Here is a 25,485-nt window from a genome sequence, read left to right on the forward strand (position 1 = left end):
GCCTTCACACGGCAACAACTTTGTCGGCGGAAACTCCATGGGTTTCTGGAAAATCCTCCAGCGTGCAGCCAAGATGCATGCAGTATCTAATTTCCCCACCACCACCCCTTTTATTAAACTCAATAAATAGTTGATTACAAAAAAATGTGATGGTTGACAACTATAGCCTACAGTCTTGGCTGAAAGTGTTGGCACCCATGCTAATGTTGACTAAAAAGAGGAATATAAAATCATCTTTTGGAAACTTATCTTAATGTCCTAATAAAATGAGGCCTTGGCCTACAACTGTGGTGACAGTTTCACAGATGTGTACGCGGTATGGGCAGGTTCAGCTCACGATGGAAGAGTTCTTGCCAATTCCGTCATCCAGGCGGCCGAAGCACAAAATGGTTACTTGTTCCCTCGTGAGAAAGCTACAATTGTAAACGGAGTGGAGGTGCCAATCCATATCATCGTAGACGCAGCCTACCCTTTGAAAGAGTGGCTGATGAATTTCCCCTTGGGGATCAATAATGTATCTATCTATCTATCTGAAGGGCTTTACCCCATCACCATCGCCTGACTCCGGAACAGAACACCTTCAACTATTGAGCTCTGCTAGTTGAAAATGCATTTCGTCTGAAGGGCCGTTGAAGTGTTTAGCCAAACGCAACAATGTGGACGTTTCCATCATGTCACTGTCACTGCTTGTTGAGTTCTACACAACATGTGTGAAGTCCACAAAGAGCACTATTTGCCTGAGTGGAACATAGACGGCCCTGGCCTCTGTCCCCCGGTGCAGCCTGACCCACAGGTTTTGCGTGCACCTCCGGTAGATGCACAACTAATGACTGCTCTGAACACAGACTCTACAGATATCGGTAGCCTAGTTATTTTCTTCTAAATAACGTTCATTCAATGTACATGTATGCTGATGTGGACTCGGTTTCTTTAGTTTCTGTAGGTAGTTTGCCTACAGCCATCAGCATGGCCTATAGCCTAATGGTAGGCGTAAACACATTAAAAACTCTCGGGTTGCCTTTACAGGTGTAGGAAAGGCGGATGGAGTTGATAATGACCATACATAAATGTAAATGTAAATATTCCTGGTCCGTTCATTAACTGTCGCACCATAGATGGCTGCCGGTGTGTGCAGAAGGCAGGTGTATGAAGGTGTTAACGGTTGCCTTTACAGGCGCAGGCTACACAAAAGGCGGATGGAGTTCATAATGACCATATAAGCCTACATAATGTATGTAAATATTCCCATTCCATTCATTAAATGTCGCACCATGGATGGCTGCAGGTGTGCGCAGAAGGCTGAGTTGATTAAGATAATCGACAACACAACACAAGCTATTCTCGTAGCAGGTGCAAAAGCCAATTTGAGAAGCCATCGATACTAGCTTATTCAAAAATGACCAAATCCTAACTATTCAATTCCTTTAGGCTATTCACGTTGCTTTAGGCATTTCATGTTCATGTGACAATGTTTGGATAATCCTGCCTGTCCTAGGCTACAAATAAAACAACGTGATTGCAGTGTACATTTTTATTGTACACACAAAGACTTAAATGTGGCACAGTCACAGTAAGCAACCTATGTAATTAAGTATACATTAAGCTAGGAAAAGTCTCTCTTGAAAAGAAATGACAAAAAGAAAAAGTGATGCACTAAAAAAGTGCGCGTTGGCTGTCTGGTCAACCAAGTGTGCGTGCGAGCCATCTGGTGGGCCGTGTGCGAGTGCGCTGCTTTGATTTATCCTCACATTCACATGCGAGTGTATGAAGGCCCGTCGTGGTTTTGGTCCCAGTGAGGAGGATGGTAGGCTACGGCTGAGTGGCTGGGGGCATCGGCTGTAAAACATTTCGGAGAATACCCGTCAGATCTTCCAGAGCTTTCAGCTCCCTCTCCTTGAGCAGCATACTCTCTCTCCGCACCTGCTCGTCATACTGCCGCTGTTCCACTATCCTCTGATCCTCGCGCTCCTGCGCAACCCTCTCGACTTCCAACAGTATGTCCCTCAGGTCACTCGCGGTCACAACCCCTGGGCGCATCATCACCCTCCTCACTTTAGCGGGCGGCGAAGACACTAAAAGCATAACATGAATAGCCGTTATTTTCTATAGGCCTAGCTGTAGGCCTATATGACCAATGCCATTTGATAGTTTCATTCTGAGCTGCTATCAGAATGCTATCTTACCTGGGTTTGAGAGGGAGCCGCACATGGAGACGGATGCTTCATCAATGTCGCTCTCCTCAGCTGGCTCTGAAGGTGAAGATGCCATGTCTGAGCATGACACCGTCTCTGATGGTGGTGCTACGAGATCCTCTCGACATCCATCTGAGGTGGATGCTTCTTCTGTAGGCCTATGCGATGCATGTTCGGAAAAGCAGGGCATCTGCATGGTGGCGGACAATGCGGACAATATCGTGGAATGTCTGGTGCCCCAGATCGCCTCACACAAGTCAAAGTATGGGAATGTTTTCCAACCATTCCCACTCCGGTTGTTGTGGTCTACCACCTTGTGGTACTGTCGTTTAAGCATTTTCAGCTTGTTGTTCACCTGTTGCCTCGTTTTCTTGATGCCCTGATCTTGTAGTCGCATTGTGATTCTTTCGTACATCACAGAATCTCTTGCTGTGCCCTTCATCTGTTTCACGATCTCGGCATCAGCTCTGATGGTCAGCAGCTCACAAATTTCTTGATCCTTCCAGGTTGGTGCCATTCTTCTTCTTTCGTCTGTTTTCTGTTCTCCGATGTTCTCTCGTCTGTGTTAGTCAATGTAAGCAATGTGTTGTTACTGTCAGCTTCCCGCCACAAGGGCGCATTTGTCATGTAATTTTGTTCTTCATAAAGTGGTCTATTAAATGGCAACAATAACATGCACAATTTTGGATCTGTTAATGATGTTTGACGGCCCATTAACAAGAAGAGCAATCATTACAGTGGCAATAGTCCGTTGATTGGGTGATTGTTATTGTCTGAAGGATAGAACATGTGTGAAAACGCCCACAGATGACCCCAAACAGAACAGGCGTCGGAGTAGACTTTCGAAGATGGCTCACTCTCACTGCTCTGCTGTAGTCCTGTGCCAGACCGGGGAAGAGATGGACAGCGATGATTCCTACGACCTCGAACTGGAGAGTGAGGATGCCTACGACTCTTCCTCAGATCTCAGTAGTGTTGATTCTGACGAAGAATATTGCCGTTATGTGCTGAGAATCGACCCTGTGCAGGACACCTCTCATAAGTAAGTTCAGTTGAAGTTGTTGGCAACCAGACGTTCATTTTCTCGTATTTGAAAAATGCCCAGATCCGTTCATTGGGCGCCACGGATGTCAATCAAATGCGTCTCTGCATAGCTCTTCATGGTCTTGCTTTCTCCCCTGTTCTGTGATTGGCCTCCAACATCAGGCGAACATGGGGGCGTTAGTTTCCAGACTGCCTTAGCAGCGTGAAAGAAATCACCGCGCAAGGCAGTATGGGAAACCCAGGCTACTACTAAGATGTAACTTTTTAAAAATTAATGGCCTCAAATGAAGAAAGAGATCCATCACAATTTTTCCTTTTAATTCCATTAGGCTCCTATTGACTGTCTGTACAAATATAGATAGATAGATAGATAGATAGATAGATAGATACTTTATTGATCCCCATGGGGAAATTCAAGAATTCAAAGACAAGTATGCTTACGATTTTGCTTATGTTTTTTTTTTTTTTTTTTTTTCATTCATCAATCATGTAGGACGAAGAAGCGCACTCTGGACGAGTCACAGAATCTTCAGGACATTGGGCCTTCACGGAAGAAGCTCTCAGCAGATTCACCCTGGCACGCCAAAACCGGATGAGTCTGTCTTCTGCAACTCAGCAAATAAGTTCAGGAATATCCTGTCTCTCCTTCTATGGAAGGAGCCTGTTGCCAGTAAATGCAGTTTGATTGTGAAATTTTCCAAGTAGGGTATAGTGAATGTCTGGAGGGGTTTGGTATTTACCATATGCCCACAAAACGTGCATGCATAGGCCTGGCAAGTCTGTGTCCGCCACAGTAGGGGTTATATTTAGACCTGTCTTATATACTGTAGCCTATTATCACCAGCTGACTATATGCTGATTAAGTTACTTTAAATAATACCATTGCCATATTTTGGAAACTATTATGCTCATGTTTTTCTTCTTTTGTTTTTCACAGAAACTGTAAAACGCACGACAGGAAGAGGAGTTCTGAGGATATTTTCAAAATGTATCAACACACATTCAGAGCTTTGCTCACATCAAAGCATGACCAGAGCCTTGTTCACATGACTTGAGCTTGATAAAGTAACGTGGAAAGGGACGCTGATGCATCTTCAGCAACTTTGTGACTTTGAAGGCTGTTTTGAGCACCTATCCTCACTTCTGAAGATTTCTCTAGCAAGGTTTGTGCACAGGTGCACAGCCAGATGCATTGGAGCAATTGGTGTGGGATGTTTACCTCTGTATGGATCTGCACAGTCTGCTATGCAGCAGGAGTTTATCTTTTTACTTGCTCTTATTGTAGCCATTGATTAATGTTGTATTGTAGATTGTTTGAAGGGGGCCTATATTTATTATTAATAAAATAACAATAAAAAAACATTTTCTTATTATTTGTCTTGTCTCTACTTGACCATGATCAATGATGTCACATAAAAACACATTTGGCACAAATCTGACCAATTTTAGGTAATTGACAGCCATCAGGCAGGTGGCCAACAAAATCTTTCTGTGACACCTGCTTACAGAACACAGACAATGAACCATGACACATTGTTGATGGTCTGGGGCCAGTTTAACTGGTGATAATGATCATCATGTAGAGCGGGCCCCCGCACACATGCACACACACACACATTACAGAAAGACCAGTTACAGCTAGAAGACTGTGAGGAGCAATGTGTTGAATTTGACAAATATTGGGTGATAATTTAATCCAATAAATTACAATAATGCATCCTTAAATCGGTGTCCATAAACTGTACACATGTAACAGACAGTGAATCGTGACCCATTGTTGATGTTGGTTGGACAATCATCACACAATGCAGCCTTCTTCAATAGAGGAGGAATACATGAGGATGACCCCTTTGAGTTGGAATTATTGCACCTGTCTGTGTTAACAGAACTGTCTAGAGCTTCTGTAGCCTAGTTGTGTTTTAAAGTTTCAATTTTGTACAGTAATATCTGTGTAGGTAACTTTCAAGGTTATAGTTTTAATTTTGGATTGTGATATTTGTGTAGAGAGCTGTTAAAGTTAGTAGCCTACACTATACTATTATGACTCAAGCAATGTGATTTTTCATTGGAGGGGGACTATAATTCCAGATGTAATATAATTATAACTCAAGCAATGTGTATTAAGGATTTTTCATTGGAGGGGGACTATAATTCCAGATGTGGTATGTGAACAAAGAGACTTTCCTCCTGTCCATCTGGTGCAGGATTACAACAGGCTCATGGGAGATGTAGTTTTGTCAGCACGACTGGCCTTGTACCACACAGCACAGTACAGCAGAGACACACGAAGTGGCATGAAAAGACGTTTCTCCATTTCACGGAAATTGCTGCAACCAACGGCTGGCTACATTCTGCACAAGGAGCTCAGCTCGCGAAACAGAACGAGATTGCCCACTGGGGCTTCCTGGAGGATTTTAACACACATCTGTGGAAATATGTCAACGAACACCCACCCCTTCCCTCCAGAGGAAGACTGACTTGGGCACGAGCCAGCAGCAGCGCCTGGGCCTCACTTGACACGGCTTCCTCTGACCACAAGACCGGTCAGCAAACTGCAAGCTGTATCGCAGCAAGCAAGTGAAATCCCCTTGAATGTGCCAAGCGTGTGATGGTCACTTCTGCCTTCAGTCACACAGGGACTACTGTATGCCGCGTGGCACCAGGAGTTTATTTAATAATTCACTAATTCTATAGTAATTGATTAATGTGGAATTAACGTTTGATTTAATGTGAATACAGTTTTAGAACATGTCTGTCTCTGTCTGTCTTTAAATTCACAATAACATACCTGTGGTCGTCATAATTTCACAACAGTCTGACAATTGCCCATTGAAACTTGTGGCAGAGCTTTTCAAATGCAGATGGGATGGCCAAGCTCAGGAGTGTAGCTGTTAATGGATGACTCATCAGGCAGGTGGCCAGCTCTGTTTGCACCTCAGCTCTTTAGGTTGCACCTGCTGAAGGACATGACTCGTAAGGTGTTCATGATCATCATCATACTACACTTGTAGCATTCCTTCATGCTGGACGAAATGAATAAAACCTAAGAGTTTATGGACTGGACATCAATATGCTTCTCCACTTGTTTTTTTTTTTTTTAGACGGCGCCATATTTCTGTGTAACATCCTGCAGAGGAGCTGTGGTACAGTCTATGATTATCCCTCAGAGTCAGTTACATGTCCCTTTGTCCGATGCAGGCCTACACTTGATCTGTTTGCATCTGCCACTCAAAAGGCAGTCAGGTCACATCACACTGGCTGCAAATTCTTTAAGCACCCTCTTGGTAATCCCTGTGAAATACTCTATCTCCCCCTGCTGGCTGCTATATTTACTGAAGCATTTAGAACTGGGTTTAAGGGGACTTACATGGCACATCTGCCCGATGTCTTCACCTTGGGCACCGTGAGAGGTTGACAATGTTGAGTGAGCTGGGATTTCACTTATTTAAGTCATAATTCATATGCAACAACTTACTTAATAACTACCAATAAGGGGTCATTAGGAGTTTACATAGGGGGAATTCTTAATGAAGAGTCTAGTAAGGTAAGAATAAGGTATTGCAGAATAAGGTATTAATTAGTGACTTATAATGACTAACAAATGGTTAGTATGCTACTAATACACATTTTAGTCAGCAGCTAACTAATGGTGAATATGTGTGTCTTAATATAAAGTGTTACCGATATAATGAATATTCAAATAAAACTTTGCAGAACTTAATAGGATTCAGTGCAGATTTCTCCCTGGAAACAGGGTTTCATTTGTGCAGATATCGTGCTATGTGTTTTAAGTTAATGATGGTAATGTTATAGATTTATACATTTGGTGCACGTGTGTGATACTCACTAAAGCATTTAATACTTTTCACTTCACATTAGGCTTTGCATAACAATCCTGTAAATAAAGGAAATGCATCACCATTTGGCAAGATGTACAAAGAGGAGGGTCCTGAAAAGATTTGCTTCATAAAAGCATTTTCTGCTTTCAGTGTACATGTTAGGACAACACAATGATAGGGAGACACAGATGAACAGGTGCGAACAGGTTTGCAAAAGCGGTAACAAGCTCTCTTTGCCTGCAAAGGGGAGGACCTCCAACGGATTTAAGTCGAGGTGACCTGTGCGCCGGTACACCTACATTAATTGGGCTGATTGGACTCCAATCACACCTGTATGGGGAATGAGGCAAAAACAGACACCAAGGCCTCGGGGAAAGGCAAAGCCAGAGGACGTGTCACTTAGCCTATAGGTGCAGCCAAATTTAAGCCCCGCCTACATGATTTTGACAAGAGTTATGAGGATGACATAGCCAGGGTACGTGTCACTCTCCCCCAACAAAGCAGGGAACAATATGTTTCTTGATGTCAGTATACATTTAACATTTACATTGAAAATTAGAATTAAGAAAAGAAAAACTTTATAATCTCTGCATTTCCCCTACAGCCAGCTATAGGCAGGTCCTCTTTATTTGGACATATCTTGGCTCAGTGCAAATTCTGTATAACTGACACACACACACACACACACACACACACACACACACACACACACACACACACACACACACACACACACACACACACACACACACATGCTGAAGATCTCCAATGTGTGAGCACAGCCCTGTTGGCCAGCAGCTTCACTCCTCCTCCACACCCGGGCTCTCAGCTCACTGCTGGGGAGCTGTAATGGTGACCTTGCATGCCGATGACCCCTGAGCAGAGGTGCTCTTGGCTGGTGTAGAGCTGGATGGCTGGCATTGAGCAGGAAAGTAAACATACCCACAAATTAGTCGTGAGAGCACAAATGCGCGGAGGACCACTGTTGCCCGAACCGTAAAATGATTTGTGCCAATGGATTCTGCAAAAGGAAAATAAATGATATAATTTAGTAAACATCTCTGTCATTATCATTTTCTGCACTGTCAGCTTTGACACCATCATTTCAGCACTGATGTGAATCAGGCTTTAGATTTCCCCCATGATGTTCTAGAACATTCTACAAGTGCATTTCCAAACTCAGACACCGTCTCTTCACTAACCGAACATCGCTCTCTCTGAGATGCTGCTGGTCTTCCAGCTCACTGGATTACTGGAGTTGCAGGTGAGGACCCTATCCAGGTGTTCACTCTTCTCCACAACCCAAACTGGACCAGATTCCTTTCTCTCTTTGTTATCAGTCCAGGTGTACTGAGCGTTGTTAGACCCTGTACACCTTAGGATGCACCGGGTGGAGTTGCTGTGTCGTGTTATTTTGGGCTTCTGTACTAGACCTGCAAAAATGTAAAAATAATGCTAATAATGGGTTTTTGCCTAGACTCACTTACTTCTATTATTATTAACTTCTATTATTAAGTTAACACAATAATAGTAGCTACTACTGGTTCATTGTCATCCATCTTTAACATCTTTACATTTTTAGGCTACTGTCATCGCTCAGTGTTACATCACAGCTCAAGCCAAGGCCAGTTTTTCATTGTGGCCACTAGATGGCATTCCTTGTACAGTATCTACAGTGGCTACAGTGACATCACTAAACCTTCCAGCTGGACAATGAACCAAAGCATTTAGGAAAGGGAACTCTCAATAGGGCTCGGGCACACACTTTGTATTCTAGGAATATTGCCGCCATGTTGGTAGCGTACAGAACGTAATAATCCATTCATTCAGATGCAGAAGACAAGAAGCAGAAAATGTATAGTATCAGCGATTTTTTTCCTCTTGCGATCGTGGGTTGCGCTGTTACACCCCACTACACAGCAACATATGACCAAGAAGGCAAAAACTAAATAACAGGAACACAATAACAGGCGGGAGTAAATCCATAGTAATCCACAGTAAACTAAGGAGTGAGGCTGCCAATATGGCTGCCCGCAAATGTTTCACGTCACAATCCCGAGCCCTATTGGTTTCGGAGAAAAGAAATCAAGGCCCTGACTTAAATACAGTTGGACAGTTTTGGAAGTTACCTGAAGATCAGAACTCACAAGAGGAATCCCCTGAGGTCTTCAATATGAAAGACTGTCTTGTGTAAGGACAAAGATAAACAATTCTCCACGACCAAGGCACTCCATAAGTTTAAAATGTCTTTAATACAAACTGGACGTCCAACAAGGACCTAAAATTGCCTTGGACCAAAGACCACCCAACAACAATTAAAAGGCTACATCAAGAGAACAAAGTGGACTGAGCAAGCCACTGACCCAAAAGAATGAGCCAAAATCACACCTGAATACTGCGACTGATTGTTTTGTCACGCAGGAATTGTCTTGAAGCTGTCATTACAAATGAAGGCTTTTCGAAAAAAAAGTATTTAAGAAATTTCAGTATGCATGTTCAATACTTTTTTTCCTGTGTCATTCCACTTTATCACACATAACTATGGACTTTAATGTTTGGATTTTTCATATAGGTGGATTATCTGAGTTAATGACTATACTTCCAATGAGGCTTTTTGCATGACAATTTCATCAGACATTAGTCAGACATTATGCACTTCCCGGCTGTAAGTTGCATAGTGCAATGCTGGGCATTCCAGGCATATATTGGCATTGACAGAGACAACATGGTCACTACAATTACAGTCAGTGAGTTTGAAGACATTTAAAAAATACAATTGTGTTGCTTTAGAAAACAAACAAACAAACAAAACATTGTACTCACCAAATACAACAATCGTGTAGACAAGTGCTGAGTCAAGGCCGTCTGCTTTAAACTCGTATGAGCCCGCAGCATTTAGCTGAAGGTTTGATATGGTTAGAGAAAAGGTTTTGTCGTCCAACTCCATGTTGTCATGAAGATAGACTGCTGGCTCCCCTTCATACAAATAAGCAATGTCTGTGTTGTTGTGTATCCACTGAACATTGTGTACATTTGGTTTGTCTACAGCCAGAGTGATGGATTGTCCTACCCTTCCATACACAACAGCATCTAGAACAGAATGAGACTGACTTTAACAGCAGGTCTGACAACCGCATGGAACACAGGAGAAACTCTGGGAACACAAGGGGAATCCACTTAACAAGATATAAACACACTAACACATAAACACAAGACCAATACGCAAAAAAAGTAAACAAAAAGTAAAACATCACATCAAATTTCTTGTGCTCCAACCATTCACTTAATTAGCTGATTCTAATTAGCACAAGTCTTAAGCCAAGTGGATTACAGTAGCTAATTAGTGAAATCACCTGTACTGTTTTCAGGTGTCTACTTTTTACTTTGACACCTCTGCAAACCATCCCCCACCACATTCATCCTCTGCACAACACAGTGCTAAAAAGAGACACAGGGAGGGACAGGGCATACTGTATCAGCAGGAGAGGACAAGAAATGAGGGATGAACATGTGAAAGAAAAGTAGAGAAAGGGAAGGAGGGATGAATGAAGAGCGGGTCTTACTTCCACTTGCAGAGCTGACAAGGGATCTGGTCAAGATGAACAGGAGCCACATTGCCATCGTGGGTGTGTCTCTGGAGTTGGATGGATGACCACACAGACAGGAGAAGAGAGAGGAATGACATCTAGAAACATTCAGCTAATTTCCCTACACACAGAAAGATGTGTGGAGATGTACACACACACACACACACACACACACACACACACACACACACACACACACACACACACACACACACACACACACCTGCATGCGTGCAGCCACTACACACAGACACACAGACACACAGACACACAGACACACACACACACACACACACACACACACAAACGCACACACACCCTTTCAGCCCATCAACTAGAACTGTCCACACCCCACACAACAAAATAAATAATGGACTGATATGACCCGTTCCACATAGATGTGAGTTGCATGATCATTTTGTCAAAGAAGAGGCCTGGCAGAGGGAATTCATTCTATCAAAACAAGAACAAGAACAAGAACACTTACAGATTGGTTTCACTGCAGGATGTGTGTTGCTGCCACTGGAGCTTCAGGGTGTATGATCTCTGATCTGTCTTGTCTCACTGACTGTAGGGAATTCCTTTAAACACAAACACACGCACACACACACACACACACACACACACACACCTCCTCTCTCTCTCCAGTCATGTGCTTGTGTGAGGAAGAGAGAGAGAGAGAGAGACAGAGAGAGAAATAGCACAGGGAAGGAGGAGGGGGGCAACACCAGACAGCGTGGAGAGAGAGGATGTGTACATGGAGACCCAAGGCCAGGGTGTTCTCCTGTCTTCACACACACACACACACACACACACACACACACACACAGATAATATCAGTGAAGATGAATGGGGAAAATGCCATGTATATCCTTAGCAATAAGTAGATGGCATACTGGGTCTTGAAATATTCACAGTAATCCATATCAACGGCCGAGCTCTCCTATCCACCCTTCCTTCCTGTTAACTCCGAAGAACCAACAGGAAGAGGCAGGGCAGAGGGCTGGAGCAAGTCCACTGAACCTTAATTGCCCCAATTGACTTGATAAGCTGTCTGAGCTTGATAATGAAATGAAGTACAAACAAATACTTTAACCGTTTGAAGACTACTAGCCACTAGTACTGGAATGCTGAAATTCGAAGATGTGTCCTGCAAATGGTTAAGCACTATGCACAGGACTAGAGTGTTGTGGATGGTCATATCTACTTGATGGTTTGTGGCACCAATAAACAATTACATGAAAGATCCGAAGGAAAGATCTGACTGGAGAGGCCAGGTGAGGAGCCTGAAAACCGTGCGCTGCACACCAGACACAACTCCAGTGATCTGTCTCTCCACTTCTGCCAGCGAATGGGATTCTCATATGCGAGCGACGCCGACAGCCATGAGAGCTTTTATATCCAGCGCCAAGCCTCCACGCCAAAGAGGATGAGGAGGGGCTCGCGGGGGCACTAGAAGAAGGTCTCTTGCAGAACCAACCCGATGTTCTCCACGCAACCCCCCCACCACACAGACAGTAATCAGTATCTCTGGGTCGAGCCTCTACATAAATTTATGCACAAGCTATTGAAACCCCCTCTAATGCACAACATGGGAGTTTTGTTGAAGGGTTAGGGTTTCTTATCTATCTTTTTTTTTTTTTAAAAATAATTTGTCATTTAATATTCCAGATTTCCATCACTTATTTAGTTTCTTCCAAACATCAACCATTATTTTCATCAATTTATGGTTACTTCTTGAATTCTAACACTTTTTAAGTGCCTATATATTACATTTGAACACATGGGTCACAAATGACCCGCTTTAATTTCCTATGTAAAATTAACCTATAATCACAATTTCTTTGCAGTACTCTTTGAAATCGGTGTATTTTGTCATTTAATATTAAAATGTACCATTACATATTCAGATTTTAACAAACAACAATAATTATGCTCATTCCTATGACTACTCCATGAACGTAAGTACGTTTTGTGAAACAATACAATGATTGAGCACATGGGTCAGAAATGACCTGTGTCTAAGTGTGATTGTGAGTTGATAATGAATATTATCATAACAATTTTATGTAACTGTAATATTTGCAAGGCCATGGCGACATGTGGCGTGAAAATGGGGAGTGCAGAGACCATCCAGCCACAAGAGGACTTAAGACAGTGATACTGCCAGTGATAGAGATGTCACCCTCTCCTGCTCCAAATGCACAAGGCCTGTGTGCCAGGACCATAAAGTGACTGTGGTCATTTGTGAGACATGATTACTGAAAAAAAAAGCAAGAAACCAGCTGGTAGCTGGTTTTAGCTGGTCTTTGCTGGTTTTCTTCCAGCTATTGTTGGTCTTTGCTGGTGTAGCTGGTTAGGCCACTAGGTGGACATGCTGGCGTGACCATCTGAGGAAGCTGGTCAGAGCCTGTCGTGTAGTATACAGCTGGTGTTAGATGGTCATGCTGGTGACAAGCCTGCCAGGCTTGACATTGTTGGTGTGAAATGGTCATTCTGGTTTACTAGAAAGATCAACATAAGCTGGCATGGCTAAAAACCAGCAATGTAGACCAGTGACACCAGCTAAAATGACCAGCTTGAGGTGGTACGACAAGCAAAACCAGCAGAATTACCATAATAAGCTGGGTAAACAACCTGAAGGTATGTTTTTACATGAGTTTTGCTGATGTAGCTGGTCAACCATAATTGGGAGGTCAAACAAGCTTGTTAAGCTATTCTGGAGATGACACATAAATGGGCAATTTGTGGAGGGCACAGTCTTGTCAGGAGCAACAATCTCTGAATCATCAGGGCCAGAACACAATAGCAGGATAACAGCATTCTGGTGGCACACAGGATCCTCAGGTGAGCAGCAGGAGAGAGGAGTCCTCAAGCTGTTCACAGAGAGTCAGCTGAGATGCTGAAGATCCCCAACATATGAGCACGGCCTTGATGTCCAGCGGCTGAACTCCTCCCACACACCCAGGCTCTCAGGGCACTGTGGGGGAGCTATGGCGATGACCCTTCTGGCCGATGACCTCCGAAGCAGAGAATCTCTTGGCTGGTGTAGCAGGAGATAAGTGTAGACCCATCCAGCTGTGGCCAATCAACTCTATCGATCCGTGTCCGCCTGACACAGTACCTTCAGTATACACAACATATAACATCACTACTTTGTGCACAAAAATACTCCTGAATGATAATAAGAGTTTGGAATGCAACTGTAATACATTTTCAAACATCTTTTTTTGCAATGAGTAAAACCAGTAGTAAATATACCTCCAAATTAGTAGTGAAAGCAGTAGAATGAAGATGACCAATGTTACCCAGACCATAAAATGTTCTCTGAAAATGGATTCTGCAAAAGGAAAATAAATAATAGCATTAAGTAAACACCTCAGTCTTTTACATATTATGATGACATGTGCTGCACTGTCAGTGTGCAGGGTTGTAATAGACACCACCATTCCAGCTCTGGTGTGAATCAGGCTTTAGATGTTCTAGAACATTCTACAAGGGCATTCTCAAACTCAGACATAGTCTCTTCACTAACCAAACAACACTCTCTCTGAGATGCTGTAGATCTTCCAGCTCACTGGATTACTGGAGTTGCAGGTGTAGATCACATCCAGGTGTTCACTCCTCTCCACCACCCAAACTGGACCAGACTCCTTTCCACCTCTGTTATCAGTCCAGGTGTACTGAGCGTTATTAGACCCTGTACAGTTCAGGGTGCAGCTGCTGGAGTTGCAGTGTGGTATAATAATGGGCTTCTGGACAAGATCTGCACGAATGCAAACATCATTTTAATGCAGCTGAGTTTGCCTAGACTCACTTACAGTGAACGTCTAATATCAAAGCAACACAATGTGAGAATTGTTACTTCTTCATTGTCATCCATTTTCAATATAGTGGGTACATCTTTAGGCCACTGTCATTATTCAGTGTTGGAACACAGCTAATAGCCTGTTCATCAAAAAGGCCACTAGATGGCATTACTTGCACAGTGTATCTGAGTTGCGTAGTGCAGTCCTAGTCAGTGGAACATCAAAATCAGTTTGAAGTCATTTATTGGTTAAAAAAATGACATTGTGTTGCTTTAAAAACAAACAAACAAGCAACAGACATTATGTCATATTTTACTCACCAAAACCAACAATCTTGTACAAAAGTTTGTCACCGTCTGCTCTAAATACGTATGAGCCTGTAGCATTTATCTGAAGGTCTGATATGGTTAGAGAAAACGTTTTGTCGTCCAGCTTCATGTTGTCATGTAGGAAGACTGGTTGCCCCCCCTCATAATGAGCAATAACTCTGCCGTTGTGCATCCACTGAACATCCTCTAAATGCACATTTGGTTTGTCTACAGCCAGAGTGATGGGATGTCCTATCTCTCCGTACACAACAGTAACTGTAGAGTAAAATGAGAGTGATATAATAGCAGGTCTAACAACTGCATCGAATTCTCTGTGTCTAAATAACACTGAGACACTCAGGAAGCACAAGAGGAATCAACTTGAGATAAACATATTGTGTTGATCAATTCCAATATGCAAACAAAAATAATAGTAAAACATCACATCAAATATAACAAGCCAAAGTAGCCCAGAGCCATAGCCCAATACTACATACAGTTACCTCCATAAGTATTTGAACACATGCTAGAATTGACTATAAAGAGGATTATTAAATCATCTTTTGGAAATTGATCTTAAAGGGATAGTTCGGGTTTTAAGACACAAAGTTATATGGGTTCCCTGTCAGCAACATTGTGCATCAGCACTGACTTACCCCCCGACAGCGTCCTGTGAGCCGAGATCCAGCCGGTTTTTGATCGTTTTTGATGCTGAAGAAAGTAGTCCGGCAAGTTTCTGGGGTCACGAAAGTAAAGTGTTTTTCTTCTCAAAACCATATGCGTTCAACAGAGTGATATATTTGCACCACAAAAACGTTGTCCAGCTGTCAGTAGCTCGCAGAGCGGGTAAAAGTTAGCAGCGGGTTTGATATTCGCTGGATATTCGTTTTTGAAAGACATTTTCTCATTCTGATTGCTGACATTTTCTCATTCTGATTGCTGTAGTAGTTGCCAATGGTAGTCTGCTACTTACTACAGGTAAAGTTTTGCTGATATCTGACATTATGGTGAAACAGTACACATTTAAAGTTTTATAATAGGCACCAAAAATTTGCAAAAAAATATTTTCTCATTCTGATTGCTGTAGTAGTTGCCAATGGTAGTCTGCTACTTACTACAGGTGAGGTTTTGCTGATATCTGACATTATGGTGACACAATACGCATTTAAATGTTTAAAAAAAGCTCCAAAAATCAATACATATATATTTTCTCATTCTGATTGCTGTAGTCTTTGCCAATGGTAGTCTGCTACTTACTACAGGTGAGGTTTTACTGATACCTGCCATTGTGGTGACACATTACGCATTTAAATGTTTAAAATATGCACCAAAAATCAAGAAATATAAAAAATGCACCAAAAATCAATGAATATATATTTTCTCATTCTTATTACTGTAGTAGTTAGCAATGGTAGTCTGCTACTTACTACAGGTAAAGTTTTGCTGATATCTGACATTATGGTGAAACAGTACACATTTAAATGTTTAAAATATGCACCAGAAATCAATAAATATATATTTTCTCATTCTTATTGCTGTAGTAGTTGGCAATGGTAGTCTACTACTTACTACAGGTAAAGTTTTGCTGATATCTGACATTATGGGGAAACAGTACACATTTAAAGTTTTAGAATAGGCACCAAAAATTTGCAAAAATATATTTTCTCATTCTGATTGCTGTAGTAGTTGCCATTGGTAGTCTGCTACTTACTACAGGTCAAGTTTTGCTGATATCTGACATTATGGTGAAACAGTATGCATTTAAATGTTTAAAATGATCCTCATAAATCAACAAAAAGCTATTTTCCCATTCTGATTGCTGTAGTAGTTGCCATTGGTAGTCTGCTACTTACTACAGGTCAAGTTTTGCTGATATCTGACATTATGGTGAAACAGTATGCATTTAAATGTTTAAAATTATCCTCATAAATCAACAAAAAGCTATTTTCCCATTCTGATTGCTGTAGTAGTTGCCAGTGGTAGTCTGCTACTTACTACAGGTCAAGTTTTGCTGATATCTGACATTATGGTGAAACAGTACGCATTTAAATGTTTAAAATATGCACCAAAAATTTGCAAAAATATATTTTCTCATTGTGATTGCTGTAGTAGTTGCCATTGGTAGTCTGCTACTTACTACAGGTCAAGTTTTGCTGATATCTGACATTATGGTGAAACAGTATGCATCTAAATGTTTAAAATTATCCTCATAAATCAACAAAAAGCTATTTTCCCATTCTGATTGCTGTAGTAGTTGCCAGTGGTAGTCTGCTACTTACTACAGGTCAAGTTTTGCTGATATCTGACATTATGGTGAAACAGTACGCATTTAAATGTTTAAAATATGCACCAAAAATTTGCAAAAATACATTTTCTCATTCTGATTGCTGTAGTAGTTGCCAATGGTAGTCTGCTACTTACTACAGGTGAGGTTTTGCTGATACCTGCCATTGTGGTGACACAGTATGCATTTAAATGTTTAAAATATGCACCAAAAATCAATAAATATATATGTTCTCATTCTGATTGCTGTAGTAGTTGCCATTGGTAGTCTGCTACTTACTACAGGTGAGGTTTTGCTGATACCTGCCATTGTGGTGACAGTGACACAGTATGCATTTAAATGTTTAAAATATTCACCATAAATCAACAAAAAGCTATTTTCTCATTCTGATTGCTGTAGTAGTTGCCAATGGCAGCCTTCTACTTACATGTACTACAGGTAAAGTTTTGCTGATATCTGCCATTATGGTTAAACAGTACGCATTTAAATGTTTAAAATATGCACCAAAAATCAACAGAAAGCTATTTTCTCATTCTGATTGCAGTACTTGACAATGGTAGGCTGCTACTTACTACTACTATCCAAGAGTAATACGTGTGTACCAACACAGTTGCATGTAACAGCTGCACTCCTACACCTTTGTAACTTGACCTGTAGAAGGTAGCAGACTACCAATGGCAACTACTACAGCAATCAGAATGAGAAAATATATTTTTGCAATTTTTTGGTGCCTATTATAAAACTTTAAATGTGTACTGTTTCACCATAATGTCAGATATCAGCAAAACTTGACCTGTAGTAAGTAGCAGACTACCAATGGCAACTACTACAGCAATCAGAATGAGTAAATATATATTTATTGATTTTTGGTGCATATTTTAAACATTTAAATGCGTACTGTTTCACCATAATGTCAGATATCAGCAACACTTGACCTGTAGTAAGTAGCAGACTACCACTGGCAACTACTACAGCAATCAGAATGGGAAAATAGCTTTTTGTTGATTTATGATGATAATTTTAAACATTTAAATGCATACTGTTTCACCATAATGTCAGATATCAGCAAAACTTGACCTGTAGTAAGTAGCAGACTACCAATGGCAACTACTACAGCAATCAGAATGAGAAAATGTATTTTTGCAAATTTTTGGTGCCTATTATAAAACTTTAAATGTGTACTGTTTCACCATAATGTCAGATATCAGCAAAACTTTACCTGTAGTAAGTAACAGACTACCATTGGCAACTACTACAGCAATCAGAATGAGAAAATGTCAGCAATCAGAATGAGAACATGTCTTTCAAAAACGAATATCCAGCGAATATCAAACCCGCTGCTAACTTTTACCCGCTAGCGCGCAGTGATAGGAATCGCGAAAAATAAGTAAGTGATAACGAGGTTTGAATTTTTCCTGGACAACGTTTTTGTGGTGCAAATATATCACTCTTTTGAACGCATAATATGGTTTTGAGAAGAAAAACATTTTACTTTCGTGACCCCAGAAACTTGCCGGACTACTTTCTTCGGCATCAAAAACCGGCTGGATCTCGGCTCACAGGACGCTGTTGCGGGGTAAGTCAGTGCTGATGCACAACGTTGCTGACAGGGAACCCATATAACTTCGTGTCTTAAAACCCGAACTATCCCTTTAATGCCTTAAATTAAACAAAATGAGGAAATATCCAACCTTTAAGGACATCAATGTTTTTTTGTGAATGAATAATATCGTATAATTGTAAACAAATAAATGTTTTCCTTTCAATACAGTGGTCGTAGTATTGGTGCCCCTATGTTAACCCTATGTGTTCAATTCCCATAAAGGCAGGCAGATTTTTATTTTTAAAGGCCACTTATTTCACCTATTCAGCACTCAGATAAAGCTCCCTTGGCCTATGGAATTAAAATAACCCCACATCATCACATACCCTTCACCATTGGCATCGTGTTTTTTTTTTTTTTCAGTTAGCCTAGCCGGTTTCATGCTCATTGAGCTCAATGCAAATCAAACCAGCTAATAGGCTAACGGGGGAAAAAAAACACCATAAGTGAACGATAGAGAAAGATAGAGAAAACGAGGGATGAATGAGGAGAGGGACTTACTTTCGTTTGCAGCGCTGATGAGGAGTCCAGTCAAGGTCAACAGGGACAGGGCTGTCATACGATGCATTTTGTACTGAAAAGCAGCAGAAGAACCATCAAAATTCACAGTGTGAGTTGAGCCACCTTCAAAGCAGTTGTCCCGAATCCCGCCCTAATTGTCCCGAAAATTATAGCCGACAGTTTAGCTTTGGCTATAATAGAGTAGAGGCCTACTGTACTAAATAATGTTGGCAGTAAGCAGCCTAGGCCGGGCCTATTAGCGTTACAGCAAGTGTTATGGAAAGATCAGATTAAACGCACTGTTGAAGCCCCCCGGTCCTGTCCCGAATTAATCCATTCTCATCTGGTCACCCTATTGGCAGTCATGGTGTCGTGTGCCTGCCTTTCTCTATGGCTAGACTGTGGTCCCTCAGCCTGTATTCTCTCTTTCTCATCTCCCTCCCCATGCAACACACCTACAACTCTCAGAGACATACTGTAAGCTCACATAACAGTTCAGAATTGATGATACAAAAATAAATGACAGAGACGAGAAACACACACACACGCACACACACACACACACACACACACACACACACACACACACACACACACACACACGCACACAGCAATACAAACAACGGACTGTTATGACCTCTATCTCACACACATGTGAGCTGCACTATCAGATAATCAAAGGAAAACCCTGCCTGAAGGAAGTTATTCAATTTACCTAAGAACTTTTTTTACACAGACATTGTCAATCAGTAACTCTTAGACACTTACAGATTTGAATCACTGCAGGGTGAGGAGTGGAGCGTCTGATGCTGTCACCGGTGCATCAGTGTCTGATAGTGTCCCTCCTCATACATCATGCCTCAAAGACCCCCCCCCCCCCCCATGTTTGTGAGTTTATCACGAGATTGTGTCTTTCTGAGATTGTCATGTTGTCATGTACAATGCTTTGTGTACGTGTCACACAACCCCCACCACCCCCTCCCCCTCACTCCAACCCCACCACACCCCCGCGTGATATCATGTCTTAAGCACAGGAAGCGCTGTGGAGCCACAAGGGTAATAACCGTCCCTGGCCTGCATGCTACACTCAGGGCACACTCACTAGCGTAGCGCTGTAGCCGCCGGGGTGAGTTGACCAATTGTCTTTGGGGGAAATGTTCAGAGTTAGTGGCGTGCTCAGTCCTCTTTGTTCTTTTGATGCTGCTTGTTGTTGGGTGCTCTTTGGTCCAAGGTAAATAGTTTGTGTAGAAAAGGAGAATTTCTCCACGACCAAGGCACGTCAAATGGTTTAAAATGTCTTTATTAAGGAACTGACATGTCCAACATGGACCTAAAAATGCCCACGCGTAGCGACTTGGGTTTTTTTTTTTATATACTGACAGTACTCGGTGATGTCAAGAAATTAAGATCTAAATGAAAAATTGCATTTCTCCTTTAAGCCTCATTTAGGCCACGTTTAAGCTACATTATCTTAAGTATCTTGCCCATCACTGACCACCCCCTACTTGTGTCTTACCAGCACAGCAAATGCTGTGGAGCCACATGGGTAATAACCTTCCCTGACCGATCTGCAATCAGATGAGCATGCGGTACATGGGTCGTGATTCAGGTCTTTGCAACAGATTGAAGGCTTTGAGAATGTTCCCGTGTTCCCAGACATCTTTTCCTGCCTACTGTAGTTCCGATGTCATCCTTGTACACCCTCTCTCTCTCATGCTCAGTCCTCTCCCTCCACCTCCCACTCTCTCCCTCTCTACTTACTCCTGTCTTCTCCTTTGTCTTCCTCTCACTCTCTCTCCTTTCTCCTTCCTTCTCTTTTCTCTTCCTCTCACTCTCTCTCTCTTCTTCCTCCTCCCTTCTACTTTCTCTTCCTCCCTCTCTCTCTCCCTTTCCTTCCTTCCCTTCTCTCACAAAGTACAACTCTCAAAGGAACACAACTCAACTCACAACAGGTGGACCACAAAGCAAAAACATACCATTCCGTCTTGAAGACGTGGCGATCTTGGTTGGTTGAACTATGTCTCATGCAGACGAGTGGACTATGGGGGAGACAGTTTTTTATAATCCCCTGTTGCGGAACAGGGTGTTTTCATCTGCAAGTTGTCCGAGGGTGCTTTGTCAGGGCTGGATACTCAGTGCTGGCACATCTAAGGGATCGAAACAGCTGGAGCACAGCGGACTTACTGCATCGACGTGCAGGGATTCGATAACTGCGGCCGCTAGAGATGGTGGTTGAGGGTGTGCAGTCCATGTTGCCTGGGGCATGCAGGGAGGCCCTGGAGGCCAACCTGTGTTAAGCTGGGAGAGGACATACTGTATCACTTTCAACAAGAGTTGGTCGCCGCTGCTGTTGAGCAGAATGTGGAGCATGAGGTGTTTCTAGTCTCCCTTGCACCTTCAGTGCCTTCGGAGACCCTTGCAGGACTTCAGCAAGAAGGATTTATATGTGCTGTGGATGAAAGTGAACCATCAGTCAGTAGTGAGAAAGGTCACGGCCAGACGTGTTTGGGCTAGGCTTCAGAGTACTTCAGAGGAGGTTGGAGGTCCTCTTATCAGGCCCCAGTAGAGAAGTGAACAGCAATCTACAATCAGGAGGCTGGTTCATGGGGCCATAGTAACAAGCAGACACGTGGCACACCTTAATCCATCTCATATAAGACTTCAGGATAAGTGACAAAAAAGACACACACACACACACACACACACACACACACACACACACACACACACACACACACACACACACACACACACACACAGAGAGAGCTATAAGGAATTCGTTCAATTTAAACAAGAGCTTTTTCACACAGACGTTGTCAACTAACTTTCAGGGAAGCTACACTAGGCGCGTAACTGAAGCATTGCATTCTGGTCCTTGTTCCCAGCGCTTCAGTGAGTGGTCTCTCTCAGCTGGCAGGGCTCTCAAGTTTTGAAGACAGGCAAGAGCGACTTCAGAGACAGTTGCTAGACAATGTTTGGTGAAGTCATTGTCCCTTTCTTTTTTTGATCAAGACCCCCCCCACACACACACTTTCTCATTCAGACACCCATCCAACATGAATTCTTGCTGACTCAACCAGATTTTTTTGTCTTGTTTCCTTCCTCTGCCCCTTCCCCCCTTTGTTTTCCTTAATGTCTGTGAGGTTATCACCAGATCGTATCTTTCTAACCTTGTCATGTACAATGGTCAGTGTCCGTGTCAAAGAAAAAAAGTTGCAATAAATTTGAGCAAATCCATTTAATAACACGTTAGTGGAAAGTATGCAATCAAAAACAATTCCATATGAGGACAACACCGGTATCATCATCATCATCATCATCATCATTATCGTCATTGTCATCATCATCATCATCATCACCATCATCATCAAAAAATACTGCAAAAATGAAATCTAACCAAGTGTAATTAATTATCTTATATTAAGATAAAAAAAATCTATTCAATATTGTTTTAAGTATGAAAATACAGTACCCTCCAGAATTATTGGCACCCTTGGTAAAAGTTGACTAAAAATAGGTATAAAAAATAATCTTTAGGTGATTTATTGTACTCCCACAATGAAAACAATGAGGGAAAATATACCCTGCAAGGGAAGCAAATTTATTCTGAGAAAAAGGAAAATTTCATAAAGAAATAAATGTTTTTAATAAAAACACGTCACTCACAATTATTGGCACCCCTACTTGTAATACCTTCTTAAACCTCCCTTTGTCAATAAAACAGCATGTAATATTCTTCTCTGACACCCTATAAAGATTGAGAATACAAAGTAAGGGATTTAAGACCATTCATCTTTACAAAACCTCCCCAGATCGTCCAGATTGCTAGGTCCACACTTGTGCACTCTTCTCGTTGACTCATCCCACTGTTTTTCTATGGAGTTTAGATCAGGGGACTGCTATGGCAATGTCTGAAGCTTGATTTTGTGTTCAGTAAACCATATTTGTTTTGATCTGTGCATTTGTTTTGTTTCATTGACCTGATGAATGATCCAATCATGACAAACTCTTAGGGCCTTGGCAGAGATTGTTTGATTTCCTTTGAAAATGTTCAGGTTTTTCTTGGTGTTCATGATGCCATGCACCTTAATTAGGTTCCCAAGACCTTTGGGAATTAAAACAGCCCCACAATAGCACAGCCCCTCCACCATAATTCTGATTAGGCATGGGGTTCTTTTTAGTATAGTCATTCTTCTATGTACGCCAAAGACACCTTAAGTGTTTTTTGCAAAAGAGCATAATTTTATTTTCATCTGACAATAGACCACACTCCCAGACATGTCATGGTACCATTCAGTAACTCCTGCCATTTACATTGTTCATTAAATGACTCTACTGGCTTTAACCTGACATGCTGTCTAAATAATCTATTAGCAGTGAGGTCACTTTTGAAGATTTTTTGGGGGGGCTTGGTGACCCCAAGATGATAGCTTTGTCTGTAACTCTCAACAGTGGTTCTTATGGATTTTTTTGCCTATCATACCATCCTCCATACTGTGCGTGGGAGCAAAATAGCCATGGGTCTTTGTCCAAGCATGTTTGCCACATTTCCAGATGATTAGAACCTTTTAGTCATCATTTTAACTGGAAATATAGGCATTTTCAACAAAATACCTAGTTTCCATAGACATTCTCTTACTTACAAATGTCAACACAATTTCTTTTTATTTCAATTTAGTGTATTCTCTTGTCTCTCCAATGTTGAAAAATGACTAGAGGATTTAGCCTCTGAGTGACTTCATTTTCATACCATAGTGAAAAAGAACGCCATGAACTACTTCTGAAAGTTCACAGACACTCTGATTTACTTTAAAACGTTGCATTTACATAGGAAAATGCTCCTGTTAAATGTTGTACATAATATGTTTCAGGGGTGCCAATAATTGTGAGCAAGCTGTTTTTGTTAAAAATATTTATTTCTTTATGAGATTTTCCTTTTTCTCAGAATAAATTTGCTTGCCTTGCAGGGTATATTTTTCCTCATTGTTTTCATTGTGGGAGTACAATAAATCACCTAAAGATTATTTTTTATACCTATTTTTAGTCAACTTTTACCAAGGGTGCCAATAATTCTGGAGGGTACTGTACTTACTCTCTCTCAAAAGATAATTTTGACTTAATTTAAGAAGAGTTTGACTTATTTTATGGCGTCTTATCAAGTCAAATGTACTTACTGCACTGGCAGATAAATGTGCTTGTTTTCAGGAAAAATTGTCTTAAAATTAGTCAAACTTTTCTAAATTAAGTCAAATTATGTCACAATAAAGCACTGGTTAGTCTCTTTATACTGAAAACAATAACAACTGTTTTTTTTTTCTATCTTGACATAAGATCTAAAAAACTTGGTAAGATTTTTATAGACGAGCAGTTTTTGCAGTGCATCATCATCATCATCATCATCATCATCATCATCATCGTCATCATCATCATCATCATCACACGCACATAGGAATGAAGAATAAATGAGAAAGGGGGAAGAAGAAGAGGGAAGGAGGGAGAGATGAAAGTGAGAGAGGAGGTGAGTGCTGACACAGTGGCAGGTTGGGGCATTTCCAAATGTGCTGCCAGATTACAATTGGCATCGTTTGAGATTAGCGCTCTTGCTCTCTTGCTTTCTTTCTTTCTTTCACCAGGCTCTCTGGTGTTCTCTCTTCTCTCTCTCCCTCACCTCTGTGGTGTTCTCTTCTCTCTCTCTCTCCCTCACCTCTGTGGTGTCTGTTCTCTCTCTTTCTTTCTCCCTCGCCTGTGTTCTCTCTTTCTTTCTCTCTCACCTCTGTTGTGTTCTCTCTCTCTCGCACCTCTGTGGTGTCCTCTTATCTTTCGCTCTCTCTCTCCCTCACTTCTGTCTTTAGGTCCTCTTACTACAGAGGGAGAGAGAAGAGAATAGCACGCCACCTCGACAAAGATCAAGGTCAAGAGTGTTGATGACCTCATGTCAGTACAGGAAGCACTGCGGATCCACAAGGGTAATAACCTGAATTCCGACACACACACACACACACACACACACACACACACACACACACACACACACACACACACACACACACACACACACATATGCACACAGATACACACATAGACACACACACACACACACACACACACACACACACACACACACACACACACACACACACACACACACACATTCTTTTTCCACTGGAGATCCATGACTGCTACTCACCTGCTGTATCCTCATTCCATGATCTCATGTCTTACCAGCACAGGAAGCGCTGTGGAAGCACAAGGGTAATAAGCTTCCTTGGCCGACCTGCATTTAGATGAACGTGTGGTACATTTTGAGAATATTCCTGT

General features: G+C 41.8%; 1 protein-coding gene and 1 long non-coding RNA gene across 2 annotated transcripts; one reads left to right on the forward strand and one right to left on the reverse strand.

Moving 5' to 3' along the window:
- Nucleotides 1-1,516: 1,516 nt before the first annotated feature.
- Nucleotides 1,517-3,222, reverse strand: LOC134077862 (uncharacterized). Its single transcript, XM_062533498.1, has 2 exons — nucleotides 2,184-3,222; nucleotides 1,517-2,072 (listed from the first exon to the last, which is right to left on the reverse strand). The coding sequence occupies exons 1-2, from the start codon at nucleotides 2,707-2,709 to the stop codon at nucleotides 1,810-1,812; spliced, it is 789 nt and encodes a 262-aa protein (XP_062389482.1). The 5' UTR covers nucleotides 2,710-3,222; the 3' UTR covers nucleotides 1,517-1,809.
- LOC134077863 (uncharacterized) lies at nucleotides 3,015-4,581 on the forward strand. Its single transcript, XR_009938774.1, has 3 exons — nucleotides 3,015-3,234; nucleotides 3,730-3,906; nucleotides 4,174-4,581. It is a non-coding gene; the product is annotated as an uncharacterized LOC134077863 (long non-coding RNA).
- The last annotated feature ends 20,904 nt before the right edge of the window (nucleotides 4,582-25,485 follow it).

Source organism: Sardina pilchardus, chromosome 4 (assembly GCF_963854185.1).
Source record: "Sardina pilchardus chromosome 4, fSarPil1.1, whole genome shotgun sequence".
Lineage (NCBI taxonomy): Eukaryota > Metazoa > Chordata > Actinopteri > Clupeiformes > Clupeidae > Sardina > Sardina pilchardus.